Source organism: Salmo salar, chromosome 14 (assembly GCF_965601325.2).
Source record: "Salmo salar chromosome 14, fSalSal1, whole genome shotgun sequence".
Taxonomy (NCBI): Eukaryota; Metazoa; Chordata; class Actinopteri; order Salmoniformes; family Salmonidae; genus Salmo; species Salmo salar.
This window is the reverse complement of record NC_138304.1, coordinates 7,656,499-7,678,601: the sequence shown is the minus strand read 5'-3', so window position 1 is coordinate 7,678,601 and position 22,103 is coordinate 7,656,499. Positions and strand designations below refer to the sequence as shown.

Here is a 22,103-nt window from a genome sequence, read left to right as displayed (position 1 = left end):
CAGGATCAGATCAATCAATTTTCCATTATCTCAGTTTTATAGTCTTTCAGCAATGGTTTCACCCTCGCATGTACCTCTAATTTAACAAATGACTGTACTTTATATGGATTATTATCGTAACAAATGCACTGTGGTGGTCAAATTATATTTCATGTCAAGATGTGTTGCATGAATTAACAATGGTAATACAATTAATATCAAAATTATTGAATTATTACTCACTTCACACTTTTTCAACATATACACTGTTCAAAAAAATAAAGGGAACACTTAAACAACACATTATAACTCCAAGTCAATCACACTGTCCACTTAGGAAGCAACACTGATTGACAATACATTTCACATGCTGTTGTGCAAATGGAATAGACAACAGGTGGAAATTATAGGCAATTAGCAAGACACCCCCAATAAAGGAGTGGTTCTGCAGGTGGGGACCACAGACCACTTCTCAGTTCCTATGCTTCCTGGCTGATGTTTTGGTCACTTTTGAATGCTGGCGGTGCTTTCACTCTAGTGGTAGCATGAGACGGAGTCTACAACCCACACAAGTGGCTCAGGTAGTGCAGTTCATCCAGGATGGCACATCAATGCGAGCTGTGGCAAGAAGGTTTGCTGTGTCTGTCAGCGTAGTGTCCAGAGCATGGAGGCGCTACCAGAAGACAGGCCAGTACATCAGGAGACGTGGAGGAGGCCGTAGGAGGGCAACAACCCAGCAGCAGGACCGCTACCTCCGCCTTTGTGTAAGGAGGAGCAGGAGAAGCACTGCCAGAGCCCTGCAAAATGACCTCCAGCAGGCCACAAATGTGCATGTGTCTGCTCAGAAACAGACTCCATGAGGGTGGTATGAGGGCCCGACGTCCACAGGTGGGGGTTGTGCTTACAGCCCAACACCGTGCAGGACGTTTGGCATTTGCCAGAGAACACCAAGATTGGCAAATTCGCCACTGGCGCCCTGTGCTCTTCACAGATGAAAGCAGGTTCACACTGAGCACGTGACAGACGTGACAGAGTCTGGAGATGCCGTGGAGAACGTTCTGCTGCCTGCAACATCCTCCAGCATGACCGGTTTGGCGGTGGGTCAGTCATGGTGTGGGGTGGCATTTCTTTGGGGGGCCGCACAGCCCTCCATGTGCTCGCCAGAGGTAGCCTGACTGCCATTAGGTACCGAGATGAGATCCTCAGACCCCTTGTGAGACCATATGCTGGTGCGGTTGGCCCTGGGTTCCTCCTAATGCAAGACAATGCTAGACCTCATGTGGCTGGAGTGTGTCAGCAGTTCCTGCAAGAGGAAGACATTGATGCTATGGACTGGCCCGCCCGTTCCCCAGACCTGAATCCAATTGAGCACATCTGGGACATCATGTCTCGCTCCATCCACCAACGTCACGTTGCACCACAGACTGTCCAGGAGTTGGCGGATGCTTTAGTCCAGGTCTGGGAGGAGATCCCTCAGGAGACCATCCACCACCTCATCAGGAGCATGCCCAGGCGTTGTAGGGAGGTCATACAGGCACGTGGAGGCCACACACACTACTGAGCCTCATTTTGACTTGTTTTAAGGACATTACATCAATGTTGGATCAGCCTGTAGTGTGGTTTTCCACTTTAATTTTGAGTGTGACTCCAAATCCAGACCTCCATGGGTTGATAAATTGGATTTCCATTGATTATTTTTGTGTGATTTTGTTGTCAGCACATTCAACTATGTAAAGAAAAAAGTATTTAATAATATTATTTCTTTCATTCAGATCTAGGATGTGTTGTTTACGTGTTCCCTTTATTTTTTTGAGCAGTATATTTTCCCCATTCTACATTTGACAAGCAGTTCCCTTATTCCACCACTTGGCACTGTGCGTGATTTTGGCTGTGAGTGAATTTACGCACACTCTCAAGCAAACATTCTTATTGATAAATTTCACACTTTGCGTGGAAATGAGCCCACATACAAATAAAATCAAATCACATTTTATTTGTCACATGCGCCGAATACAACAGGTGTAGACCTTGCAGTGAAATACTTACTTACAAGCCCTTAACCAACAATGCTTTAATAAGTTAAGATTTTTTTTTTAAATAAGTGTTAAGTAAAAAATAGATAAATAGAAAAGAAAAGTAACAAATAATTAAACAGATGCAGTAAAATAACAAGCAAGGCACAGCCTGAAGAGGACTGGCCACCCCTCATAGCCTGGTTCCTCTCTAGGGAGTTTTTCCTAGCCACCGTGCTTCTACACCTGCATTTCTTGCTGTTTGGGGTTTTAGGCTGGGTTTCTGTACAGCGCTTTGACATATCAGCTGATGTAAGAAGGGCTATATAAATATATTTGATTTGAAGGCTATATATCGGGGGTACCGGTAGAGAGTCAATGTGCGGAGGCACCGGTTAGTTGAGGTAATATGTACATGTAGGTCGAGTTAAAATGACTATGCATAGATAATAAACAGAGAGTAGCAGCTGCGTAAAAGGGGGGGTCTGGGTAGCCCTTTGATTAGCTGTTCAGGAGTCTTATGGCTTGGGGGTAGAAGCTGTTAAGAAGCCTTTTGGACCTCGACTTGGCGCTCTGGTACCGCTTGCCGTGCGGTAGCAGAGAGAACAGTCTATGACTTGGGTGGCTGGAGTCTTTGACAATTTTTAGGGCCTTCCTCTGACACCGCCTGATGTAGAAGTCCTGGATGGCAGGAAGCTTGGCCCCAGTGATGTACTGGGCCGTACGCACTACCCTCTGTAGTGCCTTGCGGTCGTAGGCAGAGCACTTGCCACACCAGGCAGTTATGCAACCAGTCAGGATGCTCTCGATGGTGCAGCTGTATAACCTTTTGAGGATCTGAGGACCCATGCCAAATTTGTGCCTATTGATAAATGACGCCCCTGGAGTTTGCTAAACGGCATTGGCACTTCGATTGGAACCGGTAGTCCCTTGTAGCTCAGTTGGTAGAGCATGGTGCTTGCAACGCCAGGGTTGTGGGTTCGATTCCCATGGGGGACCAGTATGAAAATGTATGCACCCACTACTGTAAGTTGCTCTGGAGAAGAGCGTCTGCTAAGTGACTAAAATGTAAATGTAAACCGTCACTAGGCTCAGATGACATGAAAATAGAGCTCTTTGGCCAAACACACCAGTTGTGGGTTTTGCGTTTAAGAAAGATGCATATACAGAAAATAACCCCGTACTTACTGTAAAATATGGTGGTGGATCATTGATGTTATAGGGCTATTTTGCTTCCACTGGTCCTGGGGCCCTTGTTAACGTCAACGGCATTGTGAACTTTACCCAGTACCGAGACATTTTAGCCAAAACCTGGTTTCTCTGCCAGGAGGCTGGAACTTGGCCACACAGAAATTGTTAACTGACAACAAAATCAACATTTTGCCAGTAGAGATTCTTGGGTAAAATCACCAGGGATGCCAAGCGAGGGGAAAAAAATCCATATTACAACCTCTGTGATAACTGCGTTGTTTGCTCTATAACCGGTTAGTTCATATGCCTTGAAACCGTGATATTATTCTAAAATTGATTACATTGATGAGGGAAAAAAACAATCTATACACAATACCCCATAATGACAATGCAAAAACAGGTTTTTAGAAATTGTTGCTAATTTATTACAACAACAAAAACAGATCACATTTACATAAGTATTCAGACCCTTCACTCAGTACTTTGTTGAATCACCTTTGGAAGCAATTACAGCATCAAGTCTTCTTGGGTAAGACGCTACAAGCTTGGTACACCTGTTTTTGGGGAGTTTCTCCCATTCTTCTCTGCAGATCCTCTCAAGCTCTGTCAGGTTGGATGGGGAGCGTTGCAGCACAGCTATTTTCAGGTCTCTCCAGAGATGTTCGACCGGGTTCAAGTCCGGGCTCTGGCTGGGCCTCTCAAGGACATTCAGAGACTTGTCCCTAAACCACTCCTGCGTTGTCTTGACTGTGTGCTTAGGGTCATTGTCCTGTTGGAAGATGAACCTTCGCCGCAGTCGGAGTTCCTGAGTGCTATGGAGCAGGTTTTCAAGGATCTCTCTGTACTTTAATCTGTTCATCTTTGGCTCGATCCTGACTAGTCTCCCTGTCCCTGCAGCTGAAAAACATCCCCACAGCATTATGCTGTCACCACCATGCTTCACCGTAAGGATGGTGCAGGTTTCGTACAGACGTGACTCTTGGCATTCAGGTCAAAGATTTCAATCTTGGTTTCATCAGACCAGAGAATCTTGTTTCTCATGATCTGAGAGTCTTTAGGTGCCTTTTGGCAAACTCCAGGCGGGCTGTCACGTGCCTTTTACTGAGGAGTGGCTAATGTCTGGCCACTCTACCATAAAAACCTGTTTGGTGGAGTGCTGCAGAGATGGTTGTCCCATCTCCACAGAGGAACTCGGGTTCTTGGTCATCGGGTTCTTGGTCACCTCCTTGACCAAGGCCCTTCTCCCCCGATTGCTCAGTTTGGCCGGGGGGCCAGCTCTAGGAAGAGTCTAGGTGGTTCTTCTTCCATTTAACAATGATGGAGGCCACTGTTTTTTGGAGACCTTGAATGCTGCAGAAATGTTTTGGTACCCTTCCCCATTTACATTTACATTTAAGTCATTTAGCAGACGCTCTTATCCAGAGCGACTTACAAATTGGTGCATTCACCTTATGATATCCAGTGGAACAACCACTTTACAATAGTGTATCTAAATCTTTTAAGGGGGGGGGGGGGGGGGGTTAGAATGATTACTTTATCCTATTCCTTAAAGAGGTGGGGTTTCAGGTGTCTCCGGAAGGTGGTGATTGACTCCGCTGTCCTGGCGTCGTGAGGGAGCTTGTTCCACCATTGGGGTGCCAGAGCAGCGAACCGTTTTGACTGGGCTGAGCGGGAACTGTGCTTCCTCAGAGGTAGGGAGGCGAGCAGGCCAGAGGTGGATGAACGCAGTGCCCTTGTTTGGGTGTAGGGCCTGATCAGAGCCTGAAGGTACGGAGGTGCCGTTCCCCTCACATCTCCGTAGGCAAGCACCATGGTCTTGTAGCGGATGCGAGCTTCACCTGGAAGCCAGTGGAGAGAGCGGAGGAGCGGGGTGACGTGAGAGAACTTGGGAAGGTTGAACACCAGACGGGCTGCGGCGTTCTGGATGAGTTGTAGGGGTTTAATGGCACAGGCAGGGAGCCCAGCCAACAGCGAGTTGCAGTAATCCAGACGGGAGATGACAAGTGCCTGGATTAGGACCTGCGCCGCTTCCTGTGTGAGGCAGGGTCGTACTCTGCGAATGTTGTAGAGCATGAACCTACAGGATCGGGTCACCGCCTTGATGTTAGTGGAGAACGACAGGGTGTTGTCCAGGGTCACGCCAAGGTTCTTAGCACTCTGGGAGGAGGACACAATGGAGTTGTCAACCGTGATGGCGAGATCATGGAATGGGCAGTCTTTCCCCGGGAGGAAGAGCAGCTCCGTCTTGCCGAGGTTCAGCTTGAGGTGGTGATCCGTCATCCACACTGATATGTCTGCCAGACATGCAGAGATGCGATTCGCCACCTGGTTATCAGAAGGGGGAAAGGAGAAGATGAATTGTTTGTCGTCTGCATAGCAATGATAGGAGAGACCATGTGAGGATATGACAGTGCCAAGTGACTTGGTGTATAGCGAGAATAGGAGAGGGCCTAGAACAGAGCCCTGGGGGACACCAGTGGTGAGAGCACGTGGTGCGGAGACAGATTCTCGCCACGCCACCTGGTAGGAGCGACCTGTCAGGTAGGACGCAATCCAAGCGTGGGCCGCGCCGGAGATGTCCAACTCGGCGAGGGTGGAGAGGAGGATCTGATGGTTCACAGTATCAAAGGCAGCAGATAGGTCTAGAAGGATGAGAGCAGAGGAGAGAGAGTTAGCTTTAGCAGTGCAGAGAGCCTCCGTGACACAGAGAAGAGCAGTCTCAGTTGAATGACCAGTCTTGAAACCTGACTGATTTGGATCAAGAAGGTCATTCTGAGAGAGATAGCAGGAGAGCTGGCCAAGGACGGCACGTTCAAGAGTTTTGGAGAGAAAAGAAAGAAGGGATACTGGTCTGTAGTTGTTGACATCGGAGGGATCGAGTGTAGGTTTTTTCAGAACTCTCGCTCTCTTGAAGACGGAAGGGACGTAGCCAGCGGTCAAGGATGAGTTGATGAGCGAGGTGAGGTAAGTGAGAAGGTCTCCGGAAATGGTCTGGAGAAGAGAGGAGGGGATAGGGTCAAGCGGGCAGGTTGTTGGGCGGCCGGCCGTCACAAGACGTGAGATTTCATCTAGAGAGAGAGGGGAGAAAGAGGTCAAAGCACTGGGTAGTGCAGTGTGAGCAGGACCAGCGGTGTCGTTTGGCTTCGTCGACCTTCTTTTCAAAATGGGTGACGAAGTCATCCGCAGAGAGGGAGGGGGGGGGGGGGAGGATTCAGGAGGGAGGAGAAGGTGGCAAAGAGCTTCCTAGGGTTAGAGGCAGATGCTTGGAATTTAGAGTGGTAGAAAGTGGCTTTAGCAGCAGAGACAGAAGAGGAAAATGTAGAGAGGAGGGAGTGAAAGGATGCCAGGTCCGCAGGGAGGCGAGTTTTCCTCCATTTCCGCTCGGCTGCCCGGAGCCCTGTTCTGTGAGCTCGCAATGAGTCGTCGAGCCACGGAGCAGGAGGGGAGGACCGAGCCGGCCTGGAGGATAGGGGACATAGAGAGTCAAAGGATGCAGAAAGGGAGGAGAGGAGGGTTGAGGAGGCAGAATCAGGAGATAGGTTGGAGAAGGTTTGAGCAGGGGGAAGAGATGATAGGATGGAAGAGGAGAGAGTAGCGTGAGAGAGAGAGCGAAGGTTGGGACGGCGCAATACCATCCGAGTAGGGGCAGAGTGAGAAGTGTTGGATGAGAGCGAGAGGGAAAAGGATACAAGGTAGTGGTCGGAGACTTGGAGGGGAGTTGCAATGAGATTAGTGGAAGAACAGCATCTAGTAAAGATGAGGTCAAGCGTATTGCCTGCCTTGTGAGTAGGGGGGAAGGTGAGAGGGTGAGGTCAAAAGAGGAGAGGAGTGGAAAGAAGGAGGCAGAGAGGAATGAGTCAAAGGTAGACGTGGGGAGGTTAAAGTCACCCAGAACTGTGAGAGGTGAGCCATCCTCAGGAAAGGAACTTATCAAGGCGTCAAGCTCATTGATGAACTCTCCAAGGGAACCTGGAGGGCGATAAATGATAAGGATGTTAAGCTTGAAAGGGCTGGTAACTGTGACAGCATGGAATTCAAAGGAGGCGATAGACAGATGGGTCAGGGGAGAAAGAGAGAATGTCCACTTGGGAGAGATGAGGATCCCAGTGCCACCACCCCACTGACCAGAAGCTCTCGGGGTGTGCGATAACACATGGGCAGACGAGGAGAGAGCAGTAGGAGTAGCAGTGTTATCTGTGGTAATCCATGTTTCCGTCAGTGCCAAGAAGTCGAGGGACTGGAGGGTAGCATAGGCTGAGATGAACTCTGCCTTGTTGGCCGCAGACCGGCAGTTCCAGAGGCTGCCGGAGACCTGGAACTCCACGTGGGTCGTGCGCGCTGGGACCACCAGGTTAGAGTGGCAGCGGCCACGCGGTGTGATGCGTTTGTATGGCCTGTGCAGAGGGGAGAGAACAGGGATAGACAGACACATAGTTGACAGGCTACAGAAGAGGCTACGCTAATGCAAAGGAGATTGGAATGACAAGTGGACTACACGTCTCGAATGTTCAGAAAGTTAAGCTTACGTTGCAAAAATCTTATTGACTAAAATGATTAAAATGATACAGTACTGCTGGCTGGTGAAGTAGGCTAGCTAGCAGTGGCTGCGTTGTTGACTTTGTTTGAAAGTGTAGCTGGCTAGGTAACCTCGATAGTTTCAGTACTACACCTTATCATGATACAAAGGCAACTATGTAGCTAGCTAACATAACACTAATCAAGACGTTCCTTTGTAATGTATTTTGTTTCTACAATGTTGCTCGTCGGTAATAGTTGGCTAGGTTTGGAAATGGCGTCGCGGGGGACGAAAATAGCTGGCCAGCTAACCTCGATAATTACTCTAAACTACACAATTATCAAACTATGACAAACTATGACAAAGACAACTTATTGACTAAAATGACTAAAATGATACAGTACAGCTGGCTGGTAAAGTAGGCTAGCTAGCAGTGGCTGAGTTGTTGACTTTGTTTGAAAGTGTAGCTGGCTAGGTAACCTCGATAGTTTCAGTGCTACACCTTATCATGATACAAAGGCAACTATGTAGCTAGCTAACAGTAGCTAACCTGGCTAGCTAACCTCGATAATTACTCTAAACTACACAATTATCTTAGATACAAAGACAGCAAAGACAACTATGTAGCCAGCTAACACTACACTAATCAAATCGTTCCGTTGTAATGTATTAGTTTCCCCAGATCTGTGCTTCGGCACAATCCTGTCTAGGAGCTTTACAGACAATTCCTTTCACCTCATGGCTTGGTTTTTGCTCTGACATGGACTCTCAACTGTGTATATAGACAGGTGTGTCCATTCAATTGAATTTAACCCCAGGTGGACTCCAATCAAGTTGAAGAAACATCTCAAGGATGATCAATGGAAACAGGATGCACCTGAGCTCAATTTTTAGTCTCATAGCAAAGGGTCTGAATACTTATGTAAATATGGTATTTCATAATTGTTTTTGCAAAAAAAACAAAACAAAAAAAAAAAACATTTCTTTGTCATTATTGGGTATTGTGTGTAGATTATCTTTTTTAATCAATTTTAGAATAAGCCTGTAACGTAGCAAAATGTTGCAACAAAAAGTCCTTTATCGGAACTCTACAGACAATTCCTTCGACCTCATGGCTTGGTTTTTGCTCTGAAATGCACTGTCAATTGTGGAACCTTTGATATAGAGAGGTGTGTGCCTTTCCAAGTCATGTCCAATCAATTGAATTTACCACAGGTGGACTCCAATCAAGTTGTAGGATGATCAATGGAAACAGGATGCACCTGCTCACTTAACTCGGAAGCCAGCCACACCAATGTGTCGGAGGAAACGCCGTCCAACTGACGACCAAAGTCAACTTGCAGGCCCGCCACAAGAAGTTGCTAGAGCACGATGAGACAAGAAAATCCCGGCAGGCCATTCCCTCCCCTAACCCGGACGACATTTGACCAAATGTGCACCGCCCCCTGGGATTGAACCCAAGGCTGTAGTGGCGCCCCATCTCTGCAATGCAGTGCCTTAGACCACTAAGCCACTCGAGAGGCCCCTCATGGTACTGATATCTGTGTGCGTGTGTCCATGCAAGTAGAAAAAACAAGTTGACTCACCCTTCTTGTAGAGAAGCGCCAATGCCATCTTCCTGTCATGTTGCCTAAACGGTCTATGACTCTGTCATACAGTACACCCTTTTAGTTGTTGTTGTCCTAGGCTACCTGGCTAAAATGCTTGCTCGCTAGCCTAACTTCCTTTCATGGGCAACAATGCGCCAGGCCAGCTAGTTAAAATTAGCCTACTACATCTAGCTACATGTTGAACTTCTTCCTCTCAGGCCAGAGGCACCATGTATGAATTTATGGTTGGATCAGAATCGTCATTATAATCATTGGCCAATACGGAGAATTAGGTAAAACCACAAGTCCAAATCCCTTTCTCCATTCATGGCTAATTTAGGAAATAGCTAGCTAGCCACCGGAGGACAATGACACAACAAGATGCAACAATTCAAGTTTTGTCTGTCCATGACGTTTGGCTTCTGATGTGATGTGATTGGTGTGAAGCGATATCCAAACTGGCTTCCCTTGACACTTTTTTTTTGGTGCGCCAGGACCATTCACCGCTGAGCTCACTCAGTTTAGTCCAACGTTGATTGCTGTTATTCTATTTATTTTTATGAAAGGAGACTGAATGTTCGCTGGCTTTACTTGTATTCAGCGCTACGGGTGGCAACAATGTCATACTCTTTTTGACTAGACAGCATCAGATAATGGGCTACACATACTGAGACAGAGGGGCGGTGTTTCGTTCGCTCAGATGCTTTCTCTGTTTAGATGCATTCAGCTTCTTGCGAATTGAAGGAAATGTATTTCCTTGGTCAATTTTTTGAGGAAGCCTGGCTTCCCTTAGCATCCATAAATACACGCCACCTCATTTTGCAATGGCCATTTTAGCCTCCGGACATGAAGACCATTAAAAACCTGTGGTTTGAATTGAAGAGGGCAGTACATAAGCGTAGACAAAGGATATCAAGAATCTGGAAAAAATGTTAATGGATTAATGGTGTAAGATCACTCCCAATGTGTTCCCCAATCTCATAAAACATTTTAGAAAAAGGCTCAGTGCCGTTATACTCACCAGGTGAAGTATTGAAAGGTATTAAAACAGGGGTGTCAATAATTTGAACCCTTACCTTAACCTTATTTGAGAAAATAAATATTACTTATTAAAATAAATATTTTTCTCTGGGGAATTGTATTAGTATAAAATAAAATAATTTCCCTGTTTTTATATATTTATTTTATATAGTCATTTTTTCTCATCTTTATCAAGGGTGTCAATTTTGGACCCCATATTATAGGGTGTGTCCCAATAATATCTTCTTTCTTAAGTTTACTCTCGTTCACTACTTCCCACAAACGCATTGGGTTGGTAGAGGAATGGGCTTGGGGGAGTTTCTACTATATTTCTTACACCAGTCCTTTACTTTCAAATCAGTGAAGGGAACAAGTGAACACTTTGGGAGGAAGGAGAGATTATTGGGATTTGGCCTTTTTGTTTCTTTTAGTACATATTTTTTATACATTTTTAGATTTTTCTTCTAAATGAATTAAGACAATATTGTGTCTATTTTGCTTATGTTTTCCTTTCAGAGTACAGTCGATTTGAAGCCAAGATCCACGACCTGCGAGAACAGATGATGAACAGCAGCATCAGCTCGGGGTCGGGCTCGCTGCGGACCAGCCAGAAGAGGTCACTCTACGTTAGGTAAGACCTAAAGGGGTTCTCCCGAAATGTAAATGACCATTAGCTTTAACCTCTGTAGGTCTAAGCCCTTAGATTGCAATATCTACTAAGCTAACATATGGAATTGTTTTGTAAATGGTCGGAAAATGTATCATTTAGCAACTTGATTTTGAATTTTAGGACCCTTGTCGATATCCCAAAAATATATAACAAAATATTTTATGAAACATTGATTTCGGCTTTTACTTTCCAACAAGTCAGTTCGTAAAATTCATGGCCTGCTAGAGCTGCCCCAGTCAACTGTAAGTGCTGTTATTTTGAAGTGGAAACGTCTAGGAGCAACAACGACCCACCGTGAAGTGGTAGGCCACACAAGCTCACAGAACGCGACCGCCGAGTGCTGAAGCACTTAGCGCCTTAAATCTTCTGTCCTCGGTTGCAACACTCACTACCGAGTTCCAAACTGCTTCTGGAAGCAACGTCAGCACAACAACTCTTCGCACAACAACTCTTGTGCAGGCAACACCTGCACAGAGCCCTGACCTCAACCCCATCAAACACCTTTGGGATGAATTGGAATGCTGACAACGAGCCAGACCTAATTGCCCAACATCAGTGCCTGACCTCACTAATGCTCTTGTGGCTGAATGGAAGCAAGTCCCCGCAGCAATGTTCCAACATCTAGTGGAAAGCCTGCCCAGAAGAGTGGTGGATGTTTTAGCAGCAAAGGGGGGATCAACTCTATATTAATGCCCATCATTTTGGAATGAGATGTTCGAAGAGCAGGTGTCCACATACTGTTGATAATGTAGTGTATAAGAAAACTTAGGGAAAAATATTTAGACCCATGTTTGGTCACATTATTTTGGGCACATTTTGCACTTTTTGCAATTTCTACTAATTTCTACTGGGTTACATTGACGACTCCCTTGAAGCTGGTGTGTGTCGTTGAGCAGTACAACCAACACCTTTGTGTTTGTGAGAGTCTCTGCTTTCGATATTGGTGACATATTGGTTTGTAGCTTACACGGTTCGGATTTTACAGACAATCTCATGGTGATTTTCTTGTCCAGATCCTCTCATGAGTAGAACAAGTCTGCTATCACAAACCCCATGTTATGGAATCAGCGCAAACTTTATATCAGTGGAAATAAGGGTTTGAGCTGCAACAGTAATTCTCTAGCATAAACACACAGAGCTATTCAATATTCAAAATGACGTCACCGTGTGATGCACAGGTGCATGCGTCAGTGAACTCTAGGGGTGGAGATGACTCCAAAACAAAGTAAAAGACATCACCAGCTCTCAATAGATTGAAGGTCTTCAGCTTAACCTTGCACTCAGGGCTCTAAATTAAAATGTTTCATTGGTAGCATTGGTGCTCCTAACTTAAAAAAATTAGGAGAGGCCTCACGAGTGGCGCTGCTGTCTAAGTGTTGTGGTGTCACTACAGCTTGGGGTTCGATCCCAGGCTGGCTGTGACCGGGAGTCCCATATGACGGCGCACAATTAGCCCAGCGGCGTCTGGGTTAGGGGAGGGTTTGGTTCATCGCGCTCTAGCGACTCCTTGTGGTGGGCCAGGCGCCTGATCATGCTCGTCAGTTGAACGGCGTTTCCTCCGACACAGTGGTGCAGCTGGCTTCCGGGTTAAGTGAGTGGGTGTTAAGAAGAGCGGCTTGGCGGGTCATGTTTCGGGAAGACGCATGACTCGACCTTTGCCTCTCCCGAGCCCATTGCAGAGTTGCAGCGATGAGACAAGATCGTAATCACCAAATTTTGGCGAAAAGGGGGGTAAAAATGTTGTAACCCTGTAAATACATGTTTATTATAAAAAGCAAAAATGTTTATACAAATTCCTGTCATTGAAATTAGTCATTTGTGGAATATTAGGTTTCTACATGATGTAAAATCACTATTTTCCTATGGAGATGCATTAAATTGAAAATTGTACGCTCTTTTAGAGCGTCAGGTTTGTGATGACGACATGCAAGACATCTGTCATTCATTCATTGCTATGATCATTGATCTCCTGAAGATGCTAACCCTTTTCCTTTCTGTGCCCCCAAATTGAGGCCTCTGCTTAAATAAAGGTTAAATAAAAAAAATATACATATTTTTTGGGGGGGTGTTCTGGTAAAGTTACTAGGTTGATAGCTAGCTAGCTAATGAGGTAACAAACATGACTGAACAAGGTGTAAAACAAATGCGACCCACGAGTAGTTTTATAGCGGCCCGCAGCATGGTTTCGGTGACAGGAAGATAAAAAGGTTGTGCCAGTAATATGGGTCAGGTCTTTTGAACTGTTTTGGTTAGAAACTAGCAGTTTTTGCTGTATTAATGGTGCATATTGTTAAATAATCTGCGCTCAGGAAACAGTGATACAAGGAAGCCTTATCATTACAACAGTTATTAGAAATAAAAATTAAACAAAAAATTGGGATTATTTTTTGGGTCGCATTGGTGGTCCCCAATTAAAATTCCTGGTCGCACAGCAAAAGTTTTTGTTGCATATGCAACCAAAGTTGTCGCACTTTAGAGCCCTGCTTAGCCTCCAAAAATCTACGTTTCTCAGATGTTTAGAAGTTTGTCAAAAGTATTCATGTGTTGAGTTAATTCCATGTCTCAGGCCAGCTGTTTTGTAGATTCAGTTATATTCTGCAATCTAAAATGAATGGTAAAGATAAGCACTGTAAGATTTCTAAATTTGCAGTGCTCATATTTCCATTCATTTAGTTGAGGCATATAGCAGGATCAACACAACCGATGGCGTGGGATGTGGACTCATCTTAACATTGTACTACTTTTGTGGTCTTGAAGCATCTGACAAACTAGATGTATAATGTTTGGTTACTACAGGTTATAGTTTACTGTTAATCAAATATTAGCCGTATGCCAGCCAGGTGACTACATCTAAATGATCAAACTCGCTTACTGAATGTGAATTGTTTCCTACTCTTTCCAGAGTCCTATTCGACTATGACAAGACAAAGGACTCAGGGCTCCCCTCTCAGGGGCTCAACTTTAAATTCGGGGACATCCTGCATGTGGTGAACGCCTCAGACGACGAGTGGTGGCAGGCACGGCAGGTGACCCCGGAGGGCGAGGCAGAGGAAGTGGGTGTCATCCCCAGCAAGAGAAGGTAAACCCCCCTCCTGTTTTTCTCTTCTAACTCGTAGTTAGTTGTACTCCTGATGTCCCAGGTCTGAATCTGTCCTTGATTAGACGGAGAGAATAAAAACAAAAGTGTTTTGGACCTCCTCGACAAGTTGCCTATCCCTGCCATAGTCCACAGCTCCTACATGATTAATGCTGTGACTGCAAAACACATTTACCTTTGAAGAACTTGCCGTTCTAAAATAGATTTGGCACATTCAGGTACATATTGGGTTTCTCCCTGCCGAAGCTTTGGTTTTCATTAGACCATTTCTGAATATTTATCCATAGCCTCTGAGTGGTCTGGATATAGATACTTCTCTGTGTCCGATGTCCTGAATGTCAGGGCCACAAATGAATGGAAAAGATATGTACTGCAAATCTATAAATTGCATGGTGCTTATTTTAACCAATCATATTGGGTTGTTGCATACAGTAGGATTTACAAAATAGTATATATAAAAATAGTATATATATATATATATATATATATATATATGTGGTGTCTGCTACCATGTGCTTCTGCCATGTTGTGTTGCTACCATAATGTGTTGTCATGTGTTGCTGCCATGCTATGTTGTTGTCTCTTTATGTAGTGTTGTATATATATATATATATATATATATATATATATATATATATATATATATATATATGAAAAAACACACATCACGACAAGAGAGACACCACAACTCTACATAAAGAGACACCAACATAGCATGGCAGCAACACATGACAACACATTATGGTAGCAACACAACATGTCAGAAGCACATGGTAGCAGCCCAAAACATGGTACAAACATTATTGGGCACAGACAACAGCACAAAGGGAAAGAAGGTAGAGACAACAATATATCATGCGAGGCAGCCACAACTGTCTGTAAGAGTGTCCATGATTGAGTCTTTGAATGAAGAGATGGAGATAAAACTGTCCAGTTTGAGTGTTTATTTGCAGCTCGTTCCAGTCGGTAGCTGCAGCGAACTAAAAAGAAGAGCGACCCATGAAAGGGTGTTGTATGTGGAGGATGACGGCTGCAGTAGGTATCTCAGATAGGTGTGAGTCAGGCATAAGCATCAACCAGTGGGTCTTGTGACGTGTATACAGAGATGAGTGCAGTGATGTGTCCTATAAGGAGCATTGGTGGAAAATCTGATGGCCGAGAGAACATCTAGCCGCTCGAGAGCACCCTTACCTGCCGATCTATAAATTACATAATCTTGCAACCCTCAATTGTGTTACTGACATATTTTATCAGGTTAATGACCTCTAATGAACTTTCATGACCTTAACCCTCAGGGTGGAGAAGAAAGAGAGGGCGCGGCTAAAGACAGTCAAGTTTAACTCAAAGTCGCGAGACAGAGGGGTAAGTAACATTTCTGTCTCGTTATGAGGAAGGAGGACATTAGATTTAGTGTTGATCTGATTAATGAGTATTGTGGCACTTTAAAGCAATACTTGCATTGTGTTTAATTAGGTTTTGAAGTGTATGATTTTAGATTTAATCATGTAGTCTGCATACAGGATGACCTCACCATTCGGAATATACAGTGGGGTCTGAAATGATTGACACCCTTCATAAAGATGAGCAGAAATGACTGTAAAATAAATAATTAAAATGCTGAGCTAAAACATTTTAAAATAATATTTTTTTAATCCTTTTTTCTCCCCAATATGATATCCAATTGGTAGTTAGTCTTTTCCCATCGCTGCAACTCCTGTACGGGTCGAGAGCCGTGAGCCCTTAAAACACGACCCCGCCAAGCCGCGCTGCTCGCTTAACCCGGAAGCCAGCCGCACCAATGTGTTGGAGGAAACACCGTACACGTGGCAACACCGTACACGTGCATGTACCCAGCCCGCCACAAGAGTCGCTAGAGCGCGACGGGACAAGGACATCCCAGCCGGCCAAACCCTCCCCTAACCCGGACAACGCTGGGCCAATTGTGCGCCGCCTCCCGGTCAGCTGCGATACAGCCCCGTATCGAACCAGGATCGCTAGTGACGCAACTAACACTGCGATGCAGTGCCTTAGATCGCTGCGCCACTCAGGAGGCTCAAATTATATTATTTTATACTAATAAAATACTCAGAGAAAGGTATTTTGTTTAACAAGTAATACTTTTTTCTCGTAAAGGTAGGGGTCAAAATGATTGACAATGTGGTTTTCAATTGATATTTTAGTCATTTAAAGGGGCGGATCCTCTTAAGGATTTTTTTCAATTTCCGCTTAAAATGACATACCCAAATCTAACTGCCTGTAGCTCAGGCCCTGAAGCAAGGATATGCATATTCTTGGTACCATTTGAAAGGAAACACTTTGATGTTTGTGGAAATGTGAAAGGAATGTAGGAGACAATAACACAATAGATCTGGTAAAATGTAATACCATCATCTTGTACCATCATCTTTGAAATGCAAGAGAAAGGCCATAATGTATTATTCCAGCCCAGGTGCAATTTAGACTTTGGCCACTAGATGGCAGCAGTGTATGTGCAAGGTTTTAGACTGATCCAATGAACCATTGCATTTCTGTTCAAAATGTTGTATCAAGACTGCCCAAATGTGCCTCATTTGTTTATTAATAACTTTTCATGTTCAAAATTGTGCACGCTCCTCAAACAATAGGATGGTATTCTTTCACTGTAATAGCTACTGTAAATTGGTCAGTGCAGTTAGATTAACAAGAATGTATGCTTTGTGCCAATATCAGATATGTCTATGTCCTGGGAAATTGTCTTGTTACTTACAACCTCATGCTAATCGCATTAGCCTACATTAGCTCAACTGTCCCGTGGAAGGGACACCAATCCCTAAGAATTATTAAGGAAAATCGGTGCTAGTTATTTATTTTTGAGGGCGGGGGGGAAGACTGAGATATTTAAAATGGTCTTCAAAGAGGTTCAGTTTCAGACGTTTTCGGAAAATGGGCAGGGACTCTACTGTCCTAGCATCAGGGGGAAGCTGGTTCCATTGGTGTGCCAGACAGAGCTTTGACTGGACTGAGAAATACCTCACCTTCAGGGCTCCAGACCAACATTTTAGTCAAAAACCTTTTTAAAAAATAAATAAATTACCTTGCACTGGGTAAAGTTCATGATGCTGTTGACCTTAATAAGGGCCCCAGGACCCAGATTTTTGCCTAAAATGTCCTTGTACTGGGTAAAGTCCAGGACCAGTGCAAGAAAAATAACCCCATAACATCAAAGATCCACCACCATATTTTACAGTAGGCTCTTTGGCCATGCACACCATCAGTGGGTTTGGCGTCTAAATGAGAATGCATGAGCAGAAAATAACTCCATACCTATTGTAAAATATGGTGGTGGATCTTTGTTATGGGCAAGCCGGGAATCTCGGGCATTTAGGGACAAGGCCATTTGGCCTTCAAGAGGTTTCCAATCTGCCAGGGCATCAAGGCCATTAACCAAAATATCCAATTACATTTTTAAACCAAAAAACAGTAGCTATTCTTTAAAGAAAAACATAAGTGTATGTAGATGTACATAAATAATTAGCCTACATGTCAAAGTGTAGGTTATAGCCTATGCGTATTGGCTACAGCCTGTCATGTCCAGACCGATGCTGACATGAGGGAGGCGCCTGAAAATGTAGCCAAACTTTAATGAGACTTTCAATTACATACAATACATGCCCAAAAGTATGTGGACACCCCTTCAAATGAATGGATTTGGCTATTTCAGCCACACATGTTGCTGACGGGTGTATACAATCTAGCACACAGCCGTGCGATCTCCATAGACAAACATTTGCAGTAGAATGGCCCTTACTGAAGAGCTCAGGGACTTTCAATGTGGCACCGTCATAGGATGAGTTATTAAAGTCAGCTCATAAAATGTCTGTCCAGCTAGAGCTGCCCTGGTCAACTGTAGGTGCTGTTATTGTGGATACGTCTAGGAGAAATAACAGCTCAGCCACGAAGTGGTAGGCCACACATGCTCACAGAATGGGACCGGCGAGGGCTGAAGCGCGTAGCGCATAAAATTGCCTTTCCTCGGTTGCAACACTCACTACAGAGTTCCAAACTGCCTCTCGAAGCACTGTCAGCACAAGAACTGTTCGTTAGGGAGCTTCATGAAATGGGTTTCCTGGCCGAGCAGCTAGGATAATGCTACCTGCCCAAATGCAAAGTTTGGTGGAGGAGGAATAATGGTCTGAGGCTGTTTTTCATGGTTCAGGCTAGGCCCTTAGTTCCAGTGAAGGGAAATCTTAACACTACAGTTTGGGGAAGGCCCTTTCCTGTTTAAGCATAACAATTCCCCCATGCGCAAAGCGAGGTACATACAGAAATTGTGTGTCAAGATCGGTGTGGAAGAACTTGACTGGCCTGCACAGAGCCCTGACCTCAACCCCATCGAGCACCTTTGGGATGAATTGGAACGCTGACTGCAAGCCATGCCTAATCACCCAACATCAGTGCCTGACCGCACTAATGCTCTTGTGGCTGAATGGAAGCAAGTCCCCGCAGCAATGTTCCAACATCTAGTGGAAACAGCCTCTAGTGGAGGCTGTTTTAGCAGCAAAGGGGGGACTAACTCTATATTAATGTCCATGATTTTGAAATGAGATGCCCGACGAGCAGGTGTCCACATATTTTTGAAACTGCTAGCATTTGCGCTGTTTTCCTGGTAATTGCATTTTGGAATATTAGAGTTTATAGCCTATTTCTGTATGCACATTGCTGCACTTATTATGTGAAAAATTGACTGATAGTTTATCAACATTTTAAGATAATCTGTTGCATCAGCTTCATTTGTTTTTTAAAGGTTTTTTGATCTATCGCATCCAACAACTGTCCCAGAGTATATTTGGAATATTTATTTCTCGCACAGAAGGAGAGCTGACCCGTAGAATAGGTTAACTTTTGTACTATGGGGGATAGTAGATTGACATAGGCTTGTGCTTTTGCTGTACATTAGGCCTACTCATCTTGTTGGCTGACGAAAAGTAAATGTGGTCAGTTATAACATCTTCGATATGCGCCTCGGAATTCGAAAAGGATGCACGTCGTTGCATTTCCGATGTGTCTGTCACTTGTAGCTTGTTGTCAGTCATTGGCTATTAATAATTTAGATATCTGAGAGAGCCATGTGAGTGATAGGTACTTCGGGGCACGGCGATTGGCAGTCGAGAGAATGTTAGATTTTTTTTATTTAACCTTTATTTGACTTGGCAAGTCAGTTAAGAACAAATTCTTATTTACAATGACGGCCTACCCCGGCCAAACCCGGACGACGCTGGGCCAATTGTGCGCCGCTCCAAAGGACTCCCAATCACGGCCGGATGTGATTCAGCCTCGATTCGAACCAGGGACTGTAGTGACGCCTCTTGCACTGAGATGCAGTGTCTTAGACCGCTGCGCTACTCGGGAGTCCATAAATAATTTAGAGAAGGGAATTATAATTATTATATTCAGCCATAGGGCACAATTACCGCTTTGGCCACAAGGCATGGATTTCTTTAGGGGGCATTACGGCATCAACGGCCATGGCTATCGATGCTGCCGGGAAATTCGAAGCCTGGTTATGGGGCTATTTGCTTCCACTGGTCCCAGGGCCCTTTTTAAGGTCAGTGACATCATGAACTTTACCCAGTACCAGGACATTTCTTGCCAAAACCTGCTTGCCTCTGCCAGAAGGCTGAAACTTGGCCACAAGTGGATCTTCCAGCAAGACAATAACTCCAAGCACACATCATCATCCACAAAGAAATTGTTAATTGGCCACAAAATCATACATTTTAAATGTCCATCTTAGTCTCCGGACATGAAACTCATTGAAAACCTGTGGTTTGAATTGAAGAGGGCCGTCCATAAGTGCAGATGAAGGATCTGGAAGGATTGTTTATGAAAGAATGGTCTATGATCCTTCCCGATGTGTTCTCCAACTCAATTTTAGAAAAAGGCTCAGTGCCGTTATCCTCGCAAGGGGAAGTATTGAAAACGGGGTGTCAATAATTTTTTGCCTTTCGGTTTTGACATTTATTACTTGTTAAACAAAATCTCTTTGGAGCATTCAATATAGCTCATTATTTCAATTATTTATTTATACAGTCATTTTTGCTCATCTTTATCAAGGGTGTTAATAATTTCAGGATCCAGTATTTTACAGTAGAAAATGTAATTTGCTGTATTTCAAATTTATTGACTCTATGTATAGTTTTAGTCCAATGATTAGTACTTTCTGCTGCCACTTGAATTACAAATACTAATCAATCTGATTGTGACTAATGTTTGGAAATGCTAGACAGCTCTTTAACAGTGTCTGTCGACAACCTTTTGACTGACGCTGCCCCAAGTCCAGCTGTCATTCATTTCCCTTTTTTAATAACTTTTAATATAACTGCAATGACAAACCTGAGTGGGCGAGCCCATAGACTGGATGTGTTACCATCCAAAAAGTACCCCGCACGCCAACCGAAACACCCCAGTGCCGCCGACTCCTAACAACGCAAACCGAAAAAGACCAAACGTGCATGAGTGGAAAAGGAGGGAGAGATACGCTTGCCATTGACGTCTGACCGTCTGCTCCCTCTGCCACTACCTCCACCACCCGACTCTTTTCCTTGCTCTCACACTCCCCCTCTTTCTCTCTCTCTCTCTGTTTATCTCAATAGTCTTCAACTTTACTCGCTAGGTGCAGCATGGCCCTGGATGCAGTGAAATAACTCAAAGCAGGTTGGACTGAATTGGCCCCAACCAGTAGACACTACTGATGTGACTGGATCTATCTAAAGATTGGGACGATATTTACAGCTAATCTTGTTAGCGTTATAGGGGATAAGAAAGCACTGAAACAAAAGCAGTGAAATCACTTCTCTTGGCATGTGTATGCACAAAAGCTAGCTTTGGGGGTTTTCCCTTCTCTGCATCCCATTTTGCATGCAAATCAATTGCCTCTTAAGAATTGTGACGTAGGTCACCTCGCTTTTCTTCCCAAGCTTTCTCCGAGGCCTCCTCACCACTCACTCATCTTTGCTTTGCACATGCTCACTTTGTGATGGGGTGGCATTATCAGCCTACTGTCAGTCACCAGTAGGCAGCCAATGAGTGATCTTGGCTCTCCACATACGATTGGTGGTTGACAGAGCGGTAGAATCTCGCCCATCGTGTTCCGATACATCATTTTCCCCTTAGTGTTTTGGTGATGCAGAATTACTTTTATTCTGTGGCTGACAAGGATTTTTTCAGGGATTATTTTTACAATTTGAGGCTTTCTTTTTCTTGTGTAAGATATGTACTGTATTTTATATTATAATATGTATTACTAATCAACCATAATTCCTAAAACTGCACACCTTGTCACACATTGAAGTTGATTAGCAAGCACTATGGAAATCAATATCCAACCCCAGTATTGTTGAGCATTAATTACACCGAGTATACCAAAAATTAGAAACACCTTCCTAATATTTAGTTGCCCTTTTGCCCTCAGAACAGCCTCAATTCGTCGGGGCATGGACTCTACAAGGTGTCGAAAGCGTTCCATAGGGATACTGGCCGATGTTGACACCAATGCTTCCCACAGTTGTATCAAGTTGGCTAGATGTCTTTTGGGTGGTGGACCATTCTTGATACACATGGGAAACTGTTGAAAGTGAAAAGCCTAGCAGTGTTGCAGTTCTTGACACAAACTGGTTCGCCTGGCACAAACTACCATTCCCCGTTCAAAGTCACTTAAATATTGCCCTTTCACCCTTTGAATGGCGCACATGCACAATACATGTCTCCATTGTCTCAAGGCTTAAAAATCCTTCTTTAACCTGTCTCCTCCCCTTCATCTACACTGACTGAAGTTGATTTAATAAGTGACATCAATAAGGGATCATAGCTTTCACCTGGATTCAACTGGTCAGTCTGCCATGGAAAGAGCAGTGTTCTTAATATTTTGTATACTCAGTGTATATACTGTTTAGCCTTTTGCCTGATATATTGGGTCTTGAAGTGGCTGATTAGCTTAATAAATACAGCTCTGAAATGTGGCTTGAGTATTGTGGCAGTATCTGGATTTTTT

At 44.4% G+C, this 22,103-nt stretch overlaps 1 protein-coding gene across 32 annotated transcripts in view; it reads left to right on the top strand.

Annotated features, from left to right (window-relative positions):
- LOC106568684 (discs large homolog 1-like protein) overlaps nt 1-22,103 on the top strand; it is a 338,585-nt gene that overhangs the window by 291,009 nt on the left and 25,473 nt on the right. For all 32 annotated transcript variants that reach the window (XM_014139222.3, XM_014139214.3, XM_014139211.3 and 29 more), the window contains 3 exons: nt 10,824-10,938; nt 13,880-14,056; nt 15,370-15,436. In XM_014139222.3, the coding sequence (XP_013994697.2) occupies nt 10,824-10,938; nt 13,880-14,056; nt 15,370-15,436 (359 nt within the window). The remainder of the gene's footprint in view (nt 1-10,823; nt 10,939-13,879; nt 14,057-15,369; nt 15,437-22,103) is intronic.